This window comes from Scatophagus argus, chromosome 6, assembly GCF_020382885.2.
Source record: "Scatophagus argus isolate fScaArg1 chromosome 6, fScaArg1.pri, whole genome shotgun sequence".
Lineage (NCBI taxonomy): Eukaryota > Metazoa > Chordata > Actinopteri > Scatophagidae > Scatophagus > Scatophagus argus.
In genome coordinates this window covers 20,823,561-20,843,347 of record NC_058498.1, presented here as the reverse complement: position 1 = coordinate 20,843,347, position 19,787 = coordinate 20,823,561, and the positions used below count along the sequence as shown (strand labels likewise).

The window sequence follows — 19,787 nt, the reverse complement described above, 5'->3', positions numbered from 1 at the left end:
TGCTTAAGACTCAACAGATTGACAAGATGACTCCACTTTGTAAGCCTTGTGGGTGTGGTAAGGGTTAAATACTCCTCGTTCAGGAAATAACCTTCAGAATAGGTCTGGCGCACAGTGCAGTGTTCTCACTTGTAATGCTTAAGCCTATCCTGCTCAGTCGAGCTTCATTAAATACTCCTGCATATTCATCCATGTCTCCTGAACCCTCCTAAGTAACAAGTCCATGCAGCTCTCAATAGCTATTTTGAACTTTGATAGCCACAGACACACAAGTTCCTCATATGTGAAAACTTTCTTTGCCAGTAAAACTGATTCTTATCCTGACATTAACATGGGGCGACTCTCTTCTTGCACAGCCCTGATGGAGCTGGTACAAATTCAGTGTCTTGCTCAAGGACACCACAGCCCACCAGCGAAGGTTTGTCTTCCTGCTCACTATCTGCTGCTCCAAGACAGGCCTAATGAGATGTTAGAAAGAGCTTGCATATAACTTGCCAAATGAAATCACGTCATGCTTGACAAAAGAATTCTAAAAAGCCTTGGAGTGCACACAAACAACAGACTCATCCAAACTCGGGCACCTGTGAAAGACTGAAGTTTGCTGTGAGGCCTCAGGAAACTGTGACACTGTCTGGCATTTGCAAAGCGTACTCACGTTGCACTAACTGAAATTTAGTTCATGCAAGAGCAGTGATCACTGCCACAAAAGCAGCAGTAACAATATAAAACTGTGTCACAGGTCAGGCTGCGTGCAGTTGATCCAGTCTCAGTTAGTATCAGAAATTTGCAACGTGTCCTTAGACGACTGCAGAACTGCAGATGGTTTGTCATTTGGATGCCTACCATGTCCTATATGGACACATGGCTGCTCTGACGGCCAGAGATCTGTTGGCCCCCAGTCTCTGACTTTTGGAGGACAAAAAAGAGAGAAGAAACTACATGTATATGTAGTGGGATAGAGATTAATCCCAAAGTGGGAAAAAAGTAATTACAAATATAGCACTCTCTCACTAAAAAATTAAGAGATCCATATCGTTAAAATATCATTCTGAGCAGATGGTGCAGTGTGAGTGTGTGAGTCAGTGATAGACTCAACAGATAAGTCAGGACCAAATAAACCAGAAAATAACCATAAACCTACAGTTGCCATACCTCACACTGATGGAGGGTCACATAAATCTTTATTAACTGTGCTCATCTTCCTATCGAGATTAACAGCAAAGCGAAAAGAGCAAGTTATTTCTAATGCATTGTTAACTGTTAGGATAATGAAGCATGATAACAATAATGAGGTGCATGTTTGGTTACTAACCATCATTAAACATAAACACAGCTTTGGATTCTACTTAGTCTAAATGTGGTTTTAGCAGCAGCAGACGTTCCTTTAGTTTTTTCAGTGCAATACACTGATGTGTCTTTCACTGCAGTAGCTGCTGTCACATACGCTCAGCTCAGACAGGGCTTCAGAGACAGTTATGTGAAATGGCAAGGTTAACTGTGCAAGCCTAGTTTTCAGAGAGAGGGAAAAGGTTAGATGTCTGTTTGCTGCGTGTATTTTCTGTTTACCCAGCAGGATTCCTTCTCAGAGGCCTGAGAGTTCGGTTCAGTTAGCACTGATGTGCAGTATCTGATGAGCCCTGAGTCACAGGTGCCCATGACTTTCTTGTTTTAGTTTTTAACTTTCCCGTATGAACTTGTCTTTCAATCTTTAAAATATGCATGCAAAATAAAATTGAGTTGTGAATGTCAAATCTGTATTAATGTGGTGGTTTAGGCCTAATAAAGACATGAGATGCTTTCTACTGAAATCTGACAGATAGATAAAAAAAGCTGTAAAGCTATAAAGCTGTGAATCACACTTTGGATACTAAAACCACAAATGTGGACATGAATCTTTAGGCACCAATTTATGTTTTTTTTGCCCATGGGTGAATATCACCAGTGATGACTGCAATAAAATCACTGTTTTAGTAGGCCTTCCTAACGAAACGTGACACTGCTCTGCTACAGTTCAGAACAGGCTACACCACATCAGAACAGTCTTGAGTGAACAGTATTTACATACACATTGGCCACAACGTAACGTCACTCACCTGTTTAACAACACTATGTGGTATGTGGTGCCTGATGTCTCTGTGCTATCAAAAGCAATTGGATAATGTGATTCATAGTGACTCACACCAACATCAACAATAGCAACAATATGTAAATATGTATTTCATTGTGCTTATGCTATGTGCAAATTGATAGTTTGGTATGAGAAATGTTTCCACAATTGGCAACACTATATTACCCTCAGGGAATGTGTGTACCAAGTTTCTTTAAGACTGCTTAAGAGTTAAATATTTTGAACTTTAATTTAAAAAAAAAATCCCACATGGCTGATCAAGGCCATACTAGATGTGTTTGTAATTTAAGGTATTTTTAAAAGCTGGGAAAAGTCGAATATCTGGACAAGAGAAAAAATTTGTTTCAGCATTTAGTAAATGTTTTTCTAAAGACACAAAAAATACAGGTAATACAAGAAAAGATCTATATCAAAAGACAATGATCATATTATCTTGTATTTTATCTCTCATACATGAGGTCCTCTGAATCAGAAGCTATTTTAAATCTCCATTTTAAGATGATCGTTTAGAATGTCCCACATATCTGACTTTTGCACTGAAGAAGCTTGTAAAAAGATTCCAGATTCAAAATGTCCAGAGGATCTTAAACAGTAAATGTTTCTTGTGTGTGTGTGTGTGTGTGTGAATATATGATAATTGTGTGTCAGTGTATTACTCTTTATTGCTACAACCATTTCTTCATTTGGATGAATAAAATTATGCAGTTTCCATATAATATGCATGTGGAAATGTCAAAGTAGTACTTGAACTAAGGATTAATGAGGCTAGTCAAGCACTTAAGCTCATTAATAATGATTTCAATATAGTGTGGTGGTGCATATTAATTGTAACAGAGTCAAACTCTGAGTAGCCAGCTGAACTGACTCACAAAGGTCAGGCTGATTATCCTGTTTATTTACACATCAGAGGTTTAACAGGGGGTGAATAATGACGCAAAGCTCCAAAAAATGATCGTACATCTTTAGACCAGCAAGACTGGGGATATGTTTATGCTTTGTTGGCTTCATTTTCAAACAGTATTTTTCACTTTTAATGTGACAAGAAAGTGTTTTTTAAGATGAGCCAGCCTGTTTGGCTCTCTGGAGAGGAAATGGCATAGTTGCTAACTTTAGCCTACACTTTGACAGTATCCATTCCCTGCTCCCACACACTGGGGAAAGACCATACCACGTTCTTACTCATGTACTTGTCTTGGTTGCCTTGAACAAGATTTTTCACCCGCTGTCGCGTAGCATGTTCTTGAAGGTTGACTATACAAATAATCTCTAGAATGACACAATGTACTCCAACCGTGTGAGAAGCTGAGCTGTTTTCTGTTGTTGTACAGACTCTGATTATTAGACCTGAACAGGAATGAACACCATTCATCCTCAGGCTACAGAATCAATGCTATAAAACACTCCGTTGCTGTTAATGTAGCATTCAGCAGTGTGATGGAGGGTCACCACAGCCCAGTGCTGTATATATTGATCTGTACTGGGAGAATACAGGTCATTCCATTCCACAGGACTGTGCTGCTCAGCCTATATTCCTAACAGTGTAAAATACTCTATATATTGATATTTAAATTATAATCTGTCTATAACAAGTAGAAATGGGAAATATGGTTTTACAAGGTCAAGGCCTTTAAATAGACCATTAACATGAGAATACTGAGATTTTTATCTTTGTGAAATGAATGTCCAGTCAAGATGGATGGAGTGGGGAACCTCTAAACTGTTATCATATTCGGACAAGTTCAGGTCACCTCTACACGTGTGAATCTCTTTCTGCTGAGCAGTCCCCATTCACCCATCACAGACACGGCATGAGGGGACAGGGGGCTGATGAAAAACTTGCCACGAAACAGCACAGAGAGGAACAGGGTTCACCTTGTGGAAAAATACCTTGTGAGCACACACAGTGATTTAATTGCATATGATGGAAGCTGTTTGAAAGTCCCGATGCAATCTCAAAGACTTTCTTTAGATAAAGCAGAGGGACGCACTTGTCTGACTTAGGCTCTACGGGTGACACAAGGCAGCTTTGCTTCCTATGACAAAGCTTGACCAACTCTATTCAATAAGCAGTATGACTTGCAAAATGCTTAGATGTGCAGTGTTCAGGCTGTAGGCTGGTACAGAAATTAGTCTCTGTATCTCCAAAAATACACAAGAATTATAATATCATGATTATAATAACAAATATTTCATGTCATCGTGTAATCTTTTTTTTCCCTGAAACACACATGCTGGCTCTAGTGCAGGCGACCATTGCTCCCAGCACAGGTCTCCTCAGCAGATGCTGAGAGCTGTATGAATGGGATATTAACTCTGCCAGAATGAGGTGTGGAGAAGCAGAATGGTCCTCTCTTTCTAAACACACTTTGTTTAAGGTCATTTGATTTGGGGCCTGTTTGAGGCCAGTGATTGTCAGCCCAGAAGCCCCGTCAAAGTAAAAATCAAAAACTGAAGAGTGGTTCAGAGTGGTAATTAAATTTTTGATCATAAGCCTCAGGTGATTTGCTTTCGATTGCTTGAGTCCTTCAAAGCTGAGGGCAAACATCCTGCAACACCAAGGAGCCGAAGTAGACCTCGGTCAACAAGGGGTTTCATGTTAGCCAATCTCTGCTCTGTTATTAACCTGCAGGAACAGCTGGTTGAAGATTAATTTAGAGTATAATAACATTTTTAAATATCAGCAGTTGACAGTAATTAAGTACATTGACTTACTTTAGTATGATTCAGGTACATGAGTATTACCATACCTTATTTTACTTCGCCATTTTTCAGAGCGAATTAATGTGTTGACAGCTACAGGTTACTTTTCAGATTAAGATTTGACAAAAAAAAGTAAGAATTTTATAAAACAGCCTGTTAAAGATAAGTTGTTGACAGACTTTTCTAACCGGACTTCTTGTCACGTTCCAGAGTTGTTATCAGAGACATTTCAATCCTTCTAAACTTCTCACAGGGTTTCATTGAAGTGCTGCTCCACTTAAAAGTCTGCAATATTAAAGATTACAGGAAATGTTTTTAAAAAACTGGCATATGTGGAATAAATTAGTTCTGTCTTCTTTTCTCCTCCATGAATCATCTCATGAGCCTTCAGATTTATCTTATGACCCTCTGGAGGGTCAATATTAATACTTATCTATTAATAATAATAGTGTGTGTGTCAGAGGGCATTTTTTATGCAGATTTTTGCTAATGATACTTTATATTCACCTAATTAAACTTCTGTACAATCAATGATCAAAATGCAGTGAAGAGCGTACTTTCTTGTATTGGTACATTCACTGAAGTAACGCATCCAAATATTTTTAAAAGGCTTTTATTAATGTTAGCCCAATTTCTATTTGAATTGTTCATTTTACTGTATTTCATTCTCTACACTCTTATTTGCTGGACTACAAACTGTCAACATACAACTCAACAACAAAACCGAATGACTTACTGTAATTGTAGTGCTGAAATTGAGTTTTTGTTGTCCTGAAAGCTGATGTATGATTAAAGTTTATTATTATAATTATTGGCTGATGATGGCTCATACCTGCCAAGCTGGACTATACAGCTCATGTAGGTTGGTGTGTTTGTCAAGTTCCTCATGTTAATGGTTTGACAACAGGAGGATGATCGGGCCTAGAGGCAAGAAGGAAGCAACAGGGACCATAACAACTAACTGCTGAGCTATTTGAGGCCACTCATTTTCCTTTGTGATGGTCTATCAAAAGGCACCCACATCCCTGTGGGCTCATCTGAGCTCTGTATGTAACCCCCTCATACAGTACTAGCTGCCTGGAGTCGCAGACAGACTTCTCTTCTCCTTACCTGTCTCTCTGAACAGCTGTGACCTTTGCCACAGACAGCCAATTACGGGCAGTGCCTCAGCCGAGAGCAACGCTTCCATCCACTAACTGTAAACACAGCCACAGTATGAGAGACGGAGAGCTGACAGGCTGCAACTGTTCTTATCCATTTCAATGAAACTCCCATGCAAATGAACAATCTACAGGCTTTTCAGCGCAATTACAAATATGTCAACACACTGCTATAATTAACTGTGGTGACGTTTCTCCATTTTTACTGGAACTCTGAAGCAGAGTGAGGGGAAAAAAAGAAGAAACTGATAATAATGATGTAAATGTTTTCATCTCCTGTTATTCTTTCTTTCACCCACAGCAGTCACAATCTCACTACTTGTCCTCTGTCACTCCTCCCTTACGAAGCTGAGGAGGATGAGAAAGATCACAGAAAGCTGAAGTCATACATTAATGTTGTATGGAATACAGAGAATACATAAAATACACTAGTGGGTCCTTTGTTGGCTGTTGACTGACTGATAAATGGTCCCATTCTTCTAACATAAATAAACTGATTACTAGTTCATTTTTTCTGATTTTTAAACTAAACAACATTACTATCCATAGAGCTGTACTTCTAGCATAGCTGAAACACCAAAGAACATAAACAAAAAAAATCTAAATGTGCAAAAGACGGCAGATCTACACCATGTGATTCTTTCAAGTACATTTGGTAATGAAAGTCTACACAGTGTTGGCACAGCCACAGACAGCGTTCGCTGCTGTGAAACGCTGCGTGAGTAAATCCCACCTGCAGACATTCAAGTCGTCAATTCAAATACAATCTGTTACACAAGAAAATCCCATGTGGCCCCATAAGGCCTCAGCTCCTTTTTCATCATCACATCCCAGTAGTTCCACAAATCAAACGACATGCTATTTCCAAGTGATTGCATATTAAGCTTAATCAGGCTCACATCCTTCTTTCAACATCACTGACCGCTTCTATTTCTCCAGCAAGCAAATTTCTGTGTCTGTCCGTTACATCACTGTTATGAAAATTATTAGTGGGCAGGTGGCAACTTGGGAGGAGGCCTACTTACCATCCTGCTTCAGAATTTAATGACATTTTTCACTTGTTTTTGTTTGTTTGTTTTCTTTAAACCACAGAGTTCTCAAATCAAGCTCTCTGAAGTGTTTCACTTAGTATTAAGTCAGTCAGTCAGTCACACAAATGTTTAAACGTTACTGTTCTGTTGACTACTGAGCCACAGTTTGAGTGCCCTCGAAGTGTCACTGGAGAGGACATAAACTGAAATCACTGCCCAGACCAGACAACATTAACTCATGTCTGCTGGGTTGTTTCCTGGAGTTATTTCACCAATGGAAGGGTACATCTGCTGTGTAGTTTACCCCATCTAAGATTACATGCAGGAATCTAAGGCCTGTACTCAGATTTCCAGCAACAACCCTCAAAGAGAAGAGCAGTTTCTTGCCAAATGATATAAATGTCAGTTAGTTAGTTTTCTCTAAATGTTCTCACCCAACTAAATACACATTGTTGGCATCTCCTCCAGTAGCATACAATGGGATATGGGAGGAGATGTAAGTATCCCTTTAGGAAGTACAGCCTGTGGTACAGAATTCATAGCAAACCACAAGTCTGATGGGTTCCCTCAGGTACAAACTAAAAAAAAACAACTTCAGGGCCAAGAGTTTAAAACTTGGTGTTATGACAGTTTTTATAACTTCTGATTGCTTGATATGTTTGTTGTTATTAACTGCTGTTAAAAGAGAGAGAGCTTACCTGAAGAACTCCATGAAGGAAAAACCGTATCCATGTTGTTCAGCGATGCCTGCACACACAACATTGGCTGATGCTCCAATCAATGTGCCATTTCCTAAAAAGACAGAAAGAAAACTGAGCTTTTTATATTTGTACTTTTTACATCAGGTCAGCATTCAAAGTTACATTTCTTCATTCAGCACTCCACATAATCATATGTTAATGAATACAACAAAAATCATTCTTCATCTTTAACATTTTTCTGCAGTATTTTCAATCTGGGTGTAGTTTTTCTACTAATCTACTGGAGGCAACATTTTGACAGTGAGGTTGCGTCTCCATCCTGCCATTCCATATTGCTCACATCTCAAAAGGCGTCAGTGTGGAGATGGAGCTGGGTGGCAGCAACATCACACTGCGATCGATATGGACCTGTCACAGTGCAGTTGATTAAACTGAAATACTATGACAGCTCTCTAACTCTCTCTCTCTTTGTGTCCTTCCCACTCACACGGAGCTGCACTGTGCTGAAGGCCCAGCTGCTGGGCGTCATAGAGCCTGAATAAAGCATGCTTTGAGGGCCTTGGATTGCTCTCACAAAAAAGTACAGCACAACCTCCAAAGTGTGGCTGTCACCTGGAGCATATGATGTCTCCTTCTGGCAGGGGTCATCAATAAAGATCCACACCTTTCAAACAGGGATAAACTATGAAGTCCCTGGTGACCACAAGAAAGGTGTTTCTAGCCATCAATCTCATACCATGTTGTATACTTTTTTACTTTATACTTAATTACATGAAGAGAAACAGAGGCTTACCCCCAAGACAGGCTCCCATGGCCAAGGCAAAGATTAGAGGTTTTACTGGCAGGTTCACATCTGCATCCTGGCTTAGATTGATGAGAACTGGAATCTGTGAGTACAGAGGTTGATTGAAAAATACACACTGCTTTTAGTCGTAACCTTTCTGGTAGAGAATCAGCATGATTAAATGAACCTTTTTTTCAGTTGAGTTTGGTGTCCAAAACATAGTAAAGAGTGTCACTCTTTTCAATACCAACAAATGCATACACATATCCCCACAGCCCTCCATGGTGTGGTATGTAATGGGTTTTACATGCAATACAGGAGTTGATAAGCCAAATCAGATGTGTTTTCTGAGGAATTTACTCAAATTCCTACATCATGACTGAATATGCGTTTAAAATTGAAACATTAAAGCTTTCATGTGCAACACAGTGGAGAATATTTCCATTGCTTCCTGCTGGTGTAACTTGATGTTGCATGACTGAGTACTGGTGTGCACATCACTTTCACAATCTATAATGACAGAGCATGCTTTAAATCAATCAATATGTTTTCCCCAGTTTGGGAAAGCATTTTGAGAAATACACTCATTTGTGATTTTGCTGTTGTTACACAAGTTAGCTACCAGCACCAACTGGCAGGCAAGTTGTTTTCAGTCTTGCTAATCTAAACTAACAGCTGCTACCTATAGCTTTGTATTTTTACTGCCACTGGATTTATTCATTTCTAAGTTCATTTTTCTTCTCTGAATGTGGAAAGCAAATCTGTTCTCATCCTCAATCTATTATGACAATCAGGACATGCTTTCTTATCAGCTGTGCTCTAAAATAAAAATAGTTTCATAGGTAGAGCAAAACTTACTACTTACTTACTTACATGGTCCTAAAAATATGAAGAACAGCCCTGGATATCTTAGCTGACTGGTAAACAATCTGGCAGTTTAAGGTGCAACGAGTTGTGTGTTCAGTCTATACATTTTGGATCTGTACAGATTTCTTTACTATTTCATGCATGAATATGACTTGTTTTTGTGTGTGTGATTTCACACGGATATACTGGAGTGTGAAACTAAGCATCACGCAGAAGCTTCTTACCATAGTGGCAGTGAAGGGAATATTGTCAATGAGAGAAGAGGCCAGAGCGGAGACCCACATCACCAAGATAATGGCTATAGCCAAGCGCTGGTCCTCTGGCACTGCCTGAGAGGGGAGATAATAAGAGCGACAGATAGCTGACACTTTCATTGTCACTCAGATGCGCATGTCACTGCCTGTCACTGATTTAAATCAAACACACCAATTATGTTCATTCTATGGTAATGAACCACTCGTTAGGGAGTGAAGCTTGAGAGGATGAAGCTGTCTAAACAAGTGACATGCCCACAGGTGGTGCGTCTTTTAAGTTTTATCTCGCAGCTCTGCTGTACTCACACAGCGAGGCTAATTCTCCACATGTGGCAACCATGACGCTGTTTGAACCCTCTTGATAGTCTTCCCTGAAGCACAAATGCAGGTTAAAGGAGGCAATATTTCCTCCGTTTCTTTGTCCTCTACTTGAATCAAGAGAGAAAGGCCGTGCTATTCTTACCCAGCACCTTGTCCATTTTTTGGGGAGGCTGAGCAGGTCAGAAACCATGAATTGTGCACCACCTGTCATATGTGATTATTGGACTTATATAGGCCCACAGTCTAAACGCGATCTGACGTACCTATTACTGGTGCAATTCTCTGCTAAGAGACACTTCGCTTGCATGATGCACACAGGCTAGAATATAGCTGAAAGCTACATCAGACCCCTTCAACTGCCGACAGGAATCAGACATAAACAAAATAATTGAATTCAGAGCAGAGCAAAAGATTCATTATGCATGAAATGCAATATCATATCACCTGTGCCCAATTATCAGTTATGCCAGTTGCATGGCACAATGCATGATAACTGTTAAGGTAGAGAATCAAAGGAAAAACTCACTTTTATAAGCAGTGCTGTCTGTTCGCCTATATAGTCAATGAGCTGCAGCTGGGCTAAAGCCTGAAAAATAAAGAGCAGAAGATTAACAAAAAAAAGAAGTTCAGAGTTGGAACACAAGAGAAAAAAAGCTATTTGTTTTTTATTGTGACTGTTAGGTAGATGGAGACAAATCTGTTCTTTTTGTCATTATTGATACTGACAACAAAATATTCACATACTGATGGTTATTCATTATGAGGACTGCTCTTTGACACCATGCAATCCAACACATAGTTTTGCCAGGATATATCAAACACTTACCAGAGGGAAACAACAAAGCAGTTATTGTGCTGATGATACAGTTTCATTTTACCCGTTCACAGGGAGGCTCAAAGGTACGGATATACATAATACAGACTGTAAGCTCACTGACTTGTTTTTCTGTCACTGTCCAGTTTAGTGTCAATTGATCTAAGCACTGATCTCGTTTTCAGTATATTGTAAAGACAGCTGTAGGAGAGGAGTCCTGCCAAACCCACATTTAATCCAATTCCGGCTCACTTTTTATTAGTTATAATTACTTTGGAATCGGTTTTTGGTTTCCATTACTTTGTGTGAGGTTCAAAAACTAATCCAAATGGGCTTTCTGTCGATGCATAAGGCAGGGGATGTGTGTTAAATACCTCCATCAATACGAAGAGGCCAGCAAAGAACAGTAATGTGGCCCATTCCACCCGGTGCAAGATGATCTCGAAATCCTGGATGTCGGCCAGAACCAAAAGCCACAGTGCACCCAGGATAGCGATCCAGCCTGAGAGAAAGAGCAAGAAACACCACCTGACATCTCTCTTTATAGCTAGGAAGCACTCTCATATACTTATTTCATGGTCTTTTCCAACAAACACTGAGCTCAATGTGGCAGAGTTTCACAGACTTCTAAAAAGAGGGAATATCCCAAATGGCACATCGAGGTGAGATTTTTTAAATGATTGAAAAGTGTTCATTAATTTGACAAAATGAAGTCACATCTGCTCTCTGTTCATTAGTCTTTAATTACAAGCCTCCACAAGAACAGCAACCTTTAGTAAATGTTACTGATGCTATCACTGTTTCTTCATTTCCACCTTTTGTCACCTTTTTACCTCCTATAAGTCAATGATCAACAAATACCTAAAACAAATATATGTGTGAAAATGAAAACACCACAAAATTTAAAATGTGAGAATTCAGTCTGCTACAGAATTTCCAACCCATGAGCTCACTATAATAAACAGACCATGAAGTGGAAACTATGAGGATCTGGTGTGTCTTGATGTGTCTGATGAAGCATTCGTTATCACAGAAATGTCATTTCATTGCGCCAGTCAGTGTTTTTGAAAGCAGAAAGAGTGTGCATCCACTTGGAGAATATTTGATTAAACAGGTGAGCACCAGTAATTGCCTTGGCCGAGACCTTTGGGGAAATAATTTCACAACTGATGAGAATTAGTGAAGAAAGAAGAGCAACAGAAGGACACAAAAAGCTGACAGAGGGAAGATTGGACATAACTATTGCCAAACTAGTGTAAATACCCTGCAGATACGGACCAACATTAACATTCATGTGAAGATGTGTCCAATATTCCTGTAAACTGCTGTAAATGCTCCACTTTTACCAGCAGGTGTCTTTGTCTTTCTGCCATTTGGCGTCATAAAGACTGCTGCTGAGAGCAATGAGGGTGAACCAAAACACCAAGACAATGAGCTGAAAAACACAAAAACGTTTTGTACTGAGGGATATTTCGCTGTAGATTCCTCAAAAAGAGTCATCCTTTTCACATACAAGGAGTCCTTTTTTAAATTGTAAGACAAGCAAAAAAAAAAAGAGTATATTGATTAGTGCAGCATCATCGCAATAAATTTTCATAGTCTGTCTACTTTGATTTGAACAGTAAGTAGGAAACAGAGAGAAATGTCAGTGGGGGGATAGTCCACATATTAGTGTACATCCTGCTGATGCCTCCTTCACATACAGCACATTAACAATCTGCTGAACTGAGAGTTCATCATATGCATGCAAAACATGCCTTCAAAAACTAATAAGAGATTTTCTTTGTATGTAACCACACCTATCAAAGCCAAAACAGCCCTTCGTGTTTGCAAGAAAAACACACATATATTACGAATTACAATTCATTTATGTTACACAGTTCCCTGAGGGAACCCTGTGAGGTGGAGTGTCATGTTGTTGTGATAGATTCTGATAACATTTTCCAGCTGAGTTTAGAAGAGACAAGCAGAGGTGCTGCAACAAAAAGTCAGCATGGTAGAAAACATCACTTCTGCTACTACACTCTCCCCATAGTGGGTCTTCATTAGAGGAAAAGGGAGACATTTCTGTGTTATACAGATGTCTGTTGAATGTCTTGGTGAATTATGTCATGTCTTCCTTCCTGCTATACTATAAGCTATACTAATATGCCCATAACATACTTCAGTTACCTCATTATGCTTTAGTGGTGGCACTGAAAGACAGTAATAATGTAATACAAATATTTGATATCCTTTATTTAAATGTACTTTTTGGTGCTGTAATCTAGCAAGCATGGATTTCTAGCGATGAGTCTTTTTAGTGATTAGTCATTGCCATTGGACACCATTGATCCTTTTGTCAAAGACAATTAAATAATGAATAACAAAAAGCCACCTTAAACTTGTCTGCAACATTAAATTGTAAGGTGTGCAAATTGGAAACAAACAACTGCTAAGTTTGATGATTCTTTTAAACAACAGATTGCAGAAGATATTGACGCGTTTGATTTCCTCACTAAATTGATATTCCCAGAGGCTGCATGCAGGAGCAAGCAGCAGATAGCAAACATAAAGTGCTCCCCAGTTAAAAAGAACTTTTAGGCAAGTCTGAGCAGTTTATGATAGACCCATCTATCATGTGCAAGACAACAAGACAACAGTGTCTTAGACAGGAAGTGTGCTGTGAAAAATGTCTCATCGCAGTTTTCCAGGGGGTACACAGAACACAGTAAATGAACACAAGGCCAAAGCCAAAAAGAGATTTGTGCTCCAGCTCGACTATCTGAGACATAAGCATATGGTTAGCTAAGAAACTGAGGTGTTTTGGGCGTCCTTTTCACCTGCCAAAGACTTGACTAAAGATTCACAGCAATTTAAATGTTGGAATCTTGCCAAAGTAAGAACGGCTAAAGTCTCTATTGAAAGAAAATCAGTGAAATAATAAATGACATCTCTGAAACTCCAGTGTCCTCAAATGTTTAATGATTTCTGTCTTATGTGTCTCATTTTACAATCTTTGTTTTTAACATTTTTTAATGATTTTCACCTCTACTTTCTTGTGATTTCTGCATTGCACAATCAATAAAGTTTCACCCAAACCACAGTTCTAACTCACATAACCACAGACACATTAGAGGGATCAAATGACCAGGCAATAATCAGACTGAAATTAAATCTTACTGTGTGCAGTTAATGAAATTTAAATGAAGCTCAATTTTTAAAACACGTGTGAATGAGTAGACTGCAGTCGTCAACCCTGACTGTGACCCGCATGCATTAATGAGAGCCGTGTTTGGACAGGCGCCGGTTTCTCAACGGAGACAGAAAACACGAAGCTGTGAGGTCATTCCCATTTAATAAATGTCATAGAGTGGCAACCTGAGCAGCGCCTGTAATTAACTGAGCATGTTTAGTGACTGAATGGCCTCGGCAGCAAGGGTGGAGGAGATGACAGGGTGTGTAAGCAGTCGGCCATCTTCATATAGGGACAGTGTTAGCATTAATGAGATGGTGTTAAGGTCATCTACCAAGCTCACATCAGAGACATCACAGTCAGAAATATCAGACAGACAAGATACAACCCTCAACCTCACGCACATGTTCACATTTACTAACATGCCCAAAAAATGCACACAAGCAGATTTAGACCATGAACATTAAAGTCATACTTATATCATGTGACTGGCTATCACCTGACTCATACCATCCAATCACATTCATACAGGTGTGCTTCATACAGTAAATTAACAGGGATACTCTCATGGTAACACCACATGTAGCTGTAATTCCCCTCACCACCACCAGCGAGCTCATGAACTTTTTTGTTGATGGACAGGATGCTGATGGACCACTGAGGTTTATCACAAATGGTAAAGATATCATAAAGGTTGACTTTCTACAAGCATAGTTTGTAAATATATTACAACATGGTATCAATGGATGTGGACATTGACTCCAAACTCATTTTTTTTCCAGGCTTGCTGTTCTCTGTACATGGAATATTTTACAATAAGACCTAACATTTAATTTCTTTAAACCTGCAATGACTCATTATTTTTGGGAACTCGGTTACAGCTGTAAACACAGCGATGAGGGAGTATCACCTTCTATGCTGAAATGGTGAATTTTTTTAACATCCAGCAAATGCAGAGTAACATCAACATCCTTATACTAATAAGCGAGTCACAGATCAAACCTAAACAGTTAAGCTGCAGGCCAGAAAACCAAAACCTCATTTTTCGCATTACATATAGTCATTTGAGCCATTGTTTTTATAAAAATGCAAATGTGGCATTCTCATATGATTGCCAGTGTTAAAGGCTTTGTTAGGACCTGGATGCCTTATAAATTTACTATGTGATGGTATTACACAGCTCATCTGCTGTTTATGTATAACTCACCATTTTCTGCTACCTGTCTTTGCCATGAAACTCTTCAAAAAGGGACTAAACACAATTTGTAACACAACTACTGTATCAAAGTGAAGATTGTTGTTTATTATACATTAACACAGGTTTGAAATAGCAGTGCATAAATAGATGTAACGTGATGGAGGTCTAAATGCAGTTCAGTATCCATGTAATTTGCTGGCTTCATTTACCAGTCAGCCCGTTATTTGGGCTCATTTCAAATGCGAGGACAGAGGAAGCTGTGTTTCATAATTACATGACAGAAGCTATAACCACCTAGTGGGGCCAGTAAAAACAGTGCAATAATGAGATAGTGCTGTGCTTACCGAGATCAAGATGAATGCTGGGAACGAAGGAGTTGACAAAGAACATGAAAATCACCACGCCAAGGACGGACACACACTTTACCAAGAGAACCTTGTCAGTTATTCTGTGCTGTGGAGGAGAAAAACATGTTCTTTTATCATACGACTGACAGCATTTGTCTCAAGTGAATTTTCTAAGACTAGGCCACCTTCATTATTGAGATAACATCAGTGCACCACAGACACAGTGTGCGGGGAAGGTGAAGTATGAAAACCTACCTTCTTCTGCAATTCTTGAATGTTTTGCTCCCAGTTCTTATCCTTTTGGGAAATTTGTCTGCCAAACAGAGCAACATTTTAATTATATGTTTTCTAAGAGTTGACAGACAAACAGAAAACTCATCACTCTCTTAAATGTTTTGAAGTATTTGTGATATCATGAAAATGGTGGATGTAATAGCTGTGTATGAATGCATACTGAATGCTGCGCTCTTTTTAGGTGTTTGTAGAGAACACTTGTTTTAACACAATGGTACATTATATTTGTGCTCTAATTGCTATGCTTGTGTCCGGAAAACATGCTGGACAAAGGGACAAAAAAAGAAACCATTTTTGGACTTCCTTCTACTTTTCCTTCCTCAACTGCTTTTTTTTCTTAATTGCAATGTGAAGTACAGAGTCGTGTTTTAAACAATAAAGTAATCTAAAATAAACTCAACTAAATCTGTACTGGTGATTGTATGTTAGATTCCAAGAGTCATTAACAATATTATGGTGAATGCTGAGTTCTTTGTCTCATTCACACAATACGTTTCAATATGTATGTATCATGTGTACTACTCCAGAAAGTAACTGAACTGAAGTTACTATTTACTTCTGTGTGAGAAGTAAATAAAGGATTCTTAACAATGACAGATGTATTTCTTTTCACCTTTGGAAGGTTTTCATCATCTTGCGGAGCAGACTTTCCAGGTTGAGAACTTTTTGCATCAGGAGGCATTTCACAGCTGTCTCCTCTCGGCTGGCGGGGTTAATGCGCTGGGCCGTCTGCTTCCAAACCAGGATCTCATGCTTGAGCTCTGGAGAAGCAGCACAAACAGAGCAGGAGAGGAGACCATCTGTTTAGTTCATGTTAAACACATCGACTCACACATCACAGCTCAGTAGCAGTATGTAGCATGTTTATAGTTGGGGATTTGGTTGGTAACAGCTTCTACAGCTGAGGCTGACTGAGAGGATGTAGAGATCTTTTCAGTCAATATGCTCTGAGCCCCCATAGAGGGACTAATGCAGCCAGGCAATGGGCACATTGACCAGCTCAGGAGCAGCCAATGCTGAAGCACAGCCTGAGGGAGCTGGGTGCCTGTGTAGATATCAGTAGGTGACATCCTTTTTCAGGAAGGTTGCTAGGTGACCTTAATAGGATCTAACCAGCACAGGAAAAAACATCCCTGTAAGCTAATCTTCACAATTACCAGTCATGGCAGGAGTTTTGCAGTTGATTTAGCTCCACGCGTTCCTAGGTGAGACAGGTTGGCGGGAGTAGCGGAAACTCCACAGGATGGATTTACAGATGGACTATCTGGCCTGCACTGAATGGTCGCCACAGTGATCAGCAGACACGTCCTTCAACCTTCCTCAGGTTCTGTGTGACAGTACAGCTCCTAACTGACAGTCTTCCTCACTTGTTGAATGGGAGCCTGGCGGTCTCTGTTGTAATGATCCCCTGCTAAGGTGATCTTGGAGGAGGTATACTGTAATGCTGATAAGAGGTGACTGTGTTTCTGGGAAAATTTGCAGACAATTTCAACAAATATCCCTGTTTTATTAGTTTAGTTCATTATCAACATCCCCAGGGTCTCGTATACATGATCTACAGCAAAGAGATTCTAGGAGGGAGGACACAGTCTTTATCCAATCTAAACAAAGACTGTGCTTTCTATTCTTCTTAAATGATTTTACTTTACCTCTGGTCAATACAAAGTCTTGTGGTGTAACAGATTAGCCAAATATTTTATACAGCAGTACAACTATAGCCAAAATAGAGTCCAGCACTGCTTTACAGATGCTCTCTAGTCAAGCTATTTTTTTTATTGCCAACTAGAGTAACTCAGAGTAAAGTTTATTTCCTGACATGGGTGAGTCATCTGACTTTTAAAGTGTGAAAAGGTGAAAAGTGTTCCATCCCTTAAATGTTGTTGAACTTTGCAAGTCATCATGAATACTTTATGTAAAATCATTTTCAACCACATTTACTTTAACCAAAATTGGGCTTTAAATCCTTTTAAAACCTGGCTCTAAACATTGGAAGATTAACATAATATCTATTACATCATGACCACAGAGAAATATTGGGACAATGTGAGTGCAATACTGTTGAAATCATCTGAGACAGAGGAGGGAAAGTATTCAGTTCAAAGGGCGCCATACATCATGTGCAGTAATTACAGAGCTGAGGCTATAATGCCAAGTTAATTAAGTTTCCATGAGATCAGCATCACCCGAGAAGGTGAATAGCTGTAGTATGTGTAGCAGCTATGTGTATCGCTATTTTTATGTTAAGACACTTCATAATAATAATAATCAAAACCCCTTGTGTCACTTCCAGAGCCATTCACATTTCAGCCCAGTAAGAGCATGACTGCCACCACGATGGCTGTGACCCATGACCATAAAACCTTTCGGCAGCTGTAACCTCATATTTATTTATACATTTATATTTCTAACATAACTAAGCAATTGTGACTCAACAATACAATAATTTTGTGCAGTATTGTATATTTTTATTGTACATTTCAATTATTATTCATGGCAAATATTAGTCAAACATGACTAATGCAGTTATATATATTGTAGAATAATGTCCTTATTTTTACACTTTTATTGTTCATATTTTCTGTTTTGCTTCTTGTTTTTCTATGTTGTGTGGGATCAAAAAAGTCTTTCTGATTCTGATAAATCCCCTGTCATTACCCTTCATCACTTCTAACATCTCTTCTGTAAAGAAATTGAATTGGGAGACCTGCTTTTTGTTTTTTTTTTACCAAAAGCCAAAAGAATTTGAAAAAAATATCTTAACTCACCAACTATTTCAATGGACTCTTTGTTGTAAAGTTTTTTGTTCCAGTAGAGCATCCGCAGGAAAGGAAATGAGGTGAAAAGGACCAGGCATATTCCAAGGAACATGTAGCCTGTGAAACTGGCAAAGTCAATCCCCTGTAATGGAAAGAAAAATGGTGTGTTAGACAACACAGACAGGCAGTGGTGCCTGGACATGTGTTTTGATGAGAAACTGTATGCAGTGATGGTCTGTATAGCACTAACACAAAGTCAGACAAGTCGTGTGGTCCGAGCAACCGTCTAAGGAGAATAACACTCAGCTGTACAGTTCATTGTTTGAGACAAGGCAGATGTAATCACTAATGTGTGCTATATCACTGTAATACAGTCACCAAAATAACAACAGCTCCTTTTGGGAAAGAATAGAAGCGTCAACATGTACCCAACGGCATTATATTAAGCATTATAACAAATAAAAGTTTAGACTTGAAAGCAGCCTGAGTTGAAAGAAGATTTTTCCACACAGAAGGTGTGGTGATAATCGCATCCTTTTCATGTCCACCGACGTGGCATTTAGCACATCTTGCTTCCTGCATGAGTAAAAAATGGTAGCCAACAGCTGAGGTTGTCCTCAAGGCTGAGAGCTAAATTTTCCCAAATAAAACCATTTCATCAGATGCATCCTTGGAAATGTGTACTTTTATGACATCACCTATGTGACATATAATTTCTAAATGACAAAGTAAATGTTGGGCTGTGAGTGATTTATACTGTCTTTACTCCTTATACATGCACAGTATGAAGGATAGTGATAAAACTGGTTAATAGTGACCTCTACAGGATTTGCAATTTCAAGTTGCAACTGAAGTCTAAGATAAAGGAGGAGAGGTGGGGTGATACCATGGAACATGCAACAGGATAAACCAGCATATGACAGAAATAGGGATCATCTCACATACAACCTGAAAGGTATCAAGCATCCAATCAAGATGAGCATGACGAATGCTGGGGCAGGTGTGCAAGTGCTCTTCAATGTCTCATCAGTCATGCAATAGATAAAAAGCAAAGGTTCCCTTCATGTCCCACAATCTAATTTCATCACCATCTCACCTCATTGCCTTACTCATACAGCAAAACTCTTTTATTCGTGCCTCAAAAGAGACTTGCTCTCTCAGTCTGCTGTGACCCTCAGGGAAGCCTTGTGGGTTAAGGAAAGCTGCTCTTGCAAGCCTGTTATAAATGAAAACTATTGCTAGAAACCAAAGACCAAA

General features: G+C 39.2%; 1 protein-coding gene across 1 annotated transcript in view; it reads right to left on the bottom strand.

Annotated features, from left to right (window-relative positions):
• Positions 1 to 19,787, bottom strand: part of oca2 (oculocutaneous albinism II) — a 40,632-nt gene that overhangs the window by 1,595 nt on the left and 19,250 nt on the right. The window contains exons 14-22 of the mRNA XM_046391902.1: positions 18,540 to 18,672; positions 16,388 to 16,535; positions 15,736 to 15,793; positions 15,478 to 15,586; positions 11,135 to 11,262; positions 10,473 to 10,532; positions 9,596 to 9,700; positions 8,514 to 8,607; positions 7,718 to 7,811 (exon numbers count right to left, since the gene is read on the bottom strand). Coding sequence (XP_046247858.1) covers positions 7,718 to 7,811; positions 8,514 to 8,607; positions 9,596 to 9,700; positions 10,473 to 10,532; positions 11,135 to 11,262; positions 15,478 to 15,586; positions 15,736 to 15,793; positions 16,388 to 16,535; positions 18,540 to 18,672 — 929 coding nt within the window. The remainder of the gene's footprint in view (positions 1 to 7,717; positions 7,812 to 8,513; positions 8,608 to 9,595; positions 9,701 to 10,472; positions 10,533 to 11,134; positions 11,263 to 15,477; positions 15,587 to 15,735; positions 15,794 to 16,387; positions 16,536 to 18,539; positions 18,673 to 19,787) is intronic.